Source organism: Cantharellus anzutake, assembly GCF_015039405.1.
Source record: "Cantharellus anzutake strain C23 chromosome Unknown EI90scaffold_41, whole genome shotgun sequence".
Lineage (NCBI taxonomy): Eukaryota > Fungi > Basidiomycota > Agaricomycetes > Cantharellales > Hydnaceae > Cantharellus > Cantharellus anzutake.
In genome coordinates, this window is record NW_024066991.1 from 595,588 (window position 1) to 599,548 (window position 3,961).

At 49.5% G+C, this 3,961-nt stretch overlaps 1 protein-coding gene across 1 annotated transcript; it reads left to right on the forward strand.

Annotated features, from left to right (window-relative positions):
- Positions 1–455: 455 nt before the first annotated feature.
- On the forward strand, positions 456–1,534 carry EI90DRAFT_3018189 (uncharacterized protein; the record flags this gene model as incomplete). Its single annotated transcript, XM_039057202.1, has 6 exons — positions 456–662; positions 714–853; positions 911–1,014; positions 1,067–1,179; positions 1,219–1,462; positions 1,491–1,534. 6 exons carry the CDS (start codon positions 456–458, stop codon positions 1,532–1,534), a joined length of 852 nt encoding a protein of 283 aa, XP_038913561.1.
- Between the last annotated feature and the right edge of the window lie 2,427 nt (positions 1,535–3,961).

Sequence of the window (3,961 nt, forward strand, 5' to 3'; positions counted from 1 at the left end):
ATTGCAAATGCAATGCAAGAGGGAGAATGTCAGGGCAATAGCCCCAAACCCCAAGCCATATGTAATTACGAGGTACATATAAGGGAGTTTCACGGTTGACTGAAGTCAGCTGAATTGCATCTGAAGTGAAATTCCTAAAGTGACACGTGAGTGACAAAACTCGATCTTAACTCGTTCTAAACTGACGACTTTGACTTGGGGCTCAAGTCCCCCAACTGGCCTAAAGTCGATTTTCTAAAGTCAGTCTAAATTTGGCCTTATACACAAGTCCGCAAATCTTGCTGTACAGTTCTCTGCTTTAGGTCACCTGTCCCTTTGCGCATTTTCCCTCACCCCTCATCACCCCACCCCATCACCGTCACCACCATCTCGCTTCCCAAACCATGCCAGCCAAATGAAAAAACCCTGAGGGTTCGGTCCTTCAGCTACGATCAGGGCGCTGCTCACGTACAACAATGGACAACGAGTCTGCCAGTGCCACCCCACCCATGGTTGCCGTCAAGGCTGAAATTAAGTCTGAGCCTCGCACTCCAAAGGTTCAATGGGACACCAATGAACGCTGGACAGAGCGCCTAATTGAATATCTCACAAACCACCTTGATGTTCGACTGAAAATGTTCAGTGATTCTGTCAAGGATGCAAGGAAGGAGTCACGGAAAAAGGTGAGCATCTAATATGATGCCTTTCAACTCTCACCACTCACTATCACCTAGGTTGTTGGTAGCAAACCCAAAGTTGAATATTACCATGAGATAGCAAAGGCTGTCTTTGATGTCGAAGGGGAACCGGATCATGGCGCTTATTTAATGGAACCTGAGCGCTATGCAACCTCTGTCTTAGGTCGGATCACTTAGTAAGTTTATTAGTTGCTGAGGTCACTGTAGCTCATCTAGTATTCTCCCAATTGTAGTTTACAGAAGACATACACCGGATATCGCAAAATGCTACAGCAGACCGGTGAGGGCCTCAAAGATGAGGATGAGGATAAGAATGAAATGCACAGAAACCAGCTAGGTAGCGTACATGTCAATTACTTGGTACACTGCTTATTTTCTCATTTTTGAAGAGATGATTGGTGCATCTTTCCCATGGTGGAACACACTGCATGGATGGTGGTCAGAGCATCCAAAATACGCATTCCAGATGGTAACAAACTCAACAAGCGGCACTGGGAAGATGGTAAGTGATTTTGAACAAGCCGTCTTTGTGCCTCCAGAGCAAGTTGCTGCACCCATTGAGACCAATACCTCCCATCCACCTTCACCACCAGCCATTGTAAATGCACTGCTTTCCCATGTCAACTCACCAATTTCTTGGGCCGAACCACCACCTCAGGTTGACATGGGACTTCTTAATACAGACACCACCCTTTTTCGCATGGAGTCGCCCACTGGTTTTCCACTCTCCCTTCCAGACTCGCAGCTCCCTGATGTCAAGCCAGGGATTAATGCAGAAGACTCAAGTGTGTCTTCATCTCATACACTGGCAAGGTCAACCCCAGGGCCTGCCACACTCAAGTCCAAGGTTGACTTGACGCTCACAGCTTCACGCACATCAGGGTCAAAGGGCCGCAAAGATTTTATTGCCGATTTCCATGAGGCAGCACGGGTTGATCAGGTTCAAGCTCAACAAGAGGTTGAATACCATCATGTACAGCAGATGGCACGGCTTGAGCTCAAGAGAGAAAAGATGTGCCATAAATTTGAAATTGAGTCGCTCAGGCTTCAGTTACAACTTGCACAGGTCCAGTCACAGCCACAGCAGCAGCAACGGCAACAACAGCAGCAGCAGCAACAGCAGCAGCAACAGCCACAACAACAGCATGATCCCGCATTTGATTTTGGGAGTCTCAATTTTTAGATTTCTTTATGCTCAGTGTGAAAAAACCACAAAAAATTCGTCTTCATACTCATACACATGTAGTACAAATATTTGAATATGAAAATTTTAGTAGAGAGCATCGAAAAGAGCTGCCTGTACAAGACGGCGCTTCCGGTGCCCTTCCAATTCTCGGGGCAGTGACAACCCTGCTCCACCCCAGGCGAAACCTGCAACTGGTTCATCATCCTCGCTATCATCTTCACCACTCCTGCCCTCCTCAACCCATTCCCAGAAATCACTTTCATACTCCTCATCTTCAACATGTGCTGCAAAAGAGTGGATGATCAAACATGTGCAGACCCATGCAAGCGAAAGTACATAATCACGTTCTGAATTGATCTGTTGACGGAGTCCACAAAGTGACTGGAAGCGACCTTTGAGGTACCCCACAGCATGTTCTGACCTTATGCACACCTGTAAAAAAGGACATTTAAATCATAAATAATCATGAGAGGTCTTGGAAATAACTCACCGTAGATAAATGATAGTTGAATTGGTGGTTTGATGCTGCAAGTGATTGTGGCCGCTTGTAAGGCACCATACACCATGGGGAAAGTACATATGCAGAGTCAGCCCACAACCATTCACCATTGCAGAAAAGCTGGTCAGATTCTTTGAATGCGCGGGATTCCTTGAATGCCATTGAGTCATGCATACTGCCAGGGGGGCCAAGCACATAGTCTGTCATATCCGTGCATACCCGACCCCTACCCGACTTCCATGTCAGAAACTGTGTTCGAGGTGATCGCGGGAAGCGGAGCGGAGTGCGGCAGCGTGAGTGATCACTTAGCTAATGAACTACTCCGTTGCAAGGCGTCGTGGGGTTGGGACTTCGGCTTCAACGACTTGGCCAGAGCGTTGCGCCACGCGTTCTAGGCTGTCCCGTATTTCACGTTAGCAGGGAAGACCTTGCGGCGACGTTGACTCAAGCGAGGATGAAGTTGAGAGGCGAACTTAGGATGCAAGTACTTGGGGGGGGAATTCTAGTCGATATTCGAACTGAGGTACATCGACAGTAAACTACAAGTATAAATAAGGAAGGAGAACAGAGAAGGGACCGGTCGGTCCGACGCGGGACGGGAGCGGGATGATAAGTACGACAGAACTAAAAGGGCGATGCAGACCAGGGTACTGGAACAGAAGAAAAGAATGGAACAGAGGATGGCGAAGTTGGGAGGCAGAATGGATAGGCCGACAATATAGGCGCGTGGATCAGAATGTCAATATACGTATAAATCAAATATCAATAGAGGAATAATCAATTGTCAATAAAGGAATGTCAATAAGGAGTGGATCACGGCGACCATAACAACCGCTAGTTAGTTAAGCGAATGAATAGTGTAAAACGGTATCGGCCAAATGGCTGAGGAACCCAAGTGGTGGCGGGAGAACGAAGGGGGCACTGCTACGGGGCCGTAGAACGGGAGCCACTATCGGCGCTGCTAAGTGATGGGCAATGGCGAGATTAACGGGCGCGAGTAACGGCGCGAGGGTGGGGGTGCAGAAAGTGGTAGAGGGGCGGGGACTTTGCGGGGCCGTGACATTCCGGACCTCCACCCTCTTCACCTCCGGAGTCATACCCTACCGCTGCCGTTCTGATACTCACCTCCGGTCCTGGCAACACACCTCCTCTCACCCCCCACGCCACCTCTGCTCCTCCTACTCCACTCCTCCTTCACAACACCTCCACCCTCCTGTCACCCTCCTATGCTTCCACCGTCCACTCCGATACTCACCTTCGGACCTGACAACTCTCCTCTCCACCACTCCTCCTCCCTTACCTTTCCCCTCTCTCCTCCCTCTGGTACTCTTCCACCACCCTCCCGCCAAGTTACGACCTTCCACTGCTGTCCCGTACTTCGTACTCGGACACCGCTCGTACCTTTGCTCCGAGCCTCCATCATAGTCCCTACCTCGGACTTTGACTCCACCTCGGTCTTAGTCCATTGCATTGGTGACCTCATACTACGTAAAAACCATTGCCAATATCCCTCGGACTTTCCACCCCGCCTCCATAACCTCCGTAAGCTCTGCAACCCCCGAGCTTCGCGGATCGCCTTCGGCACTTTCGCCACTTGTA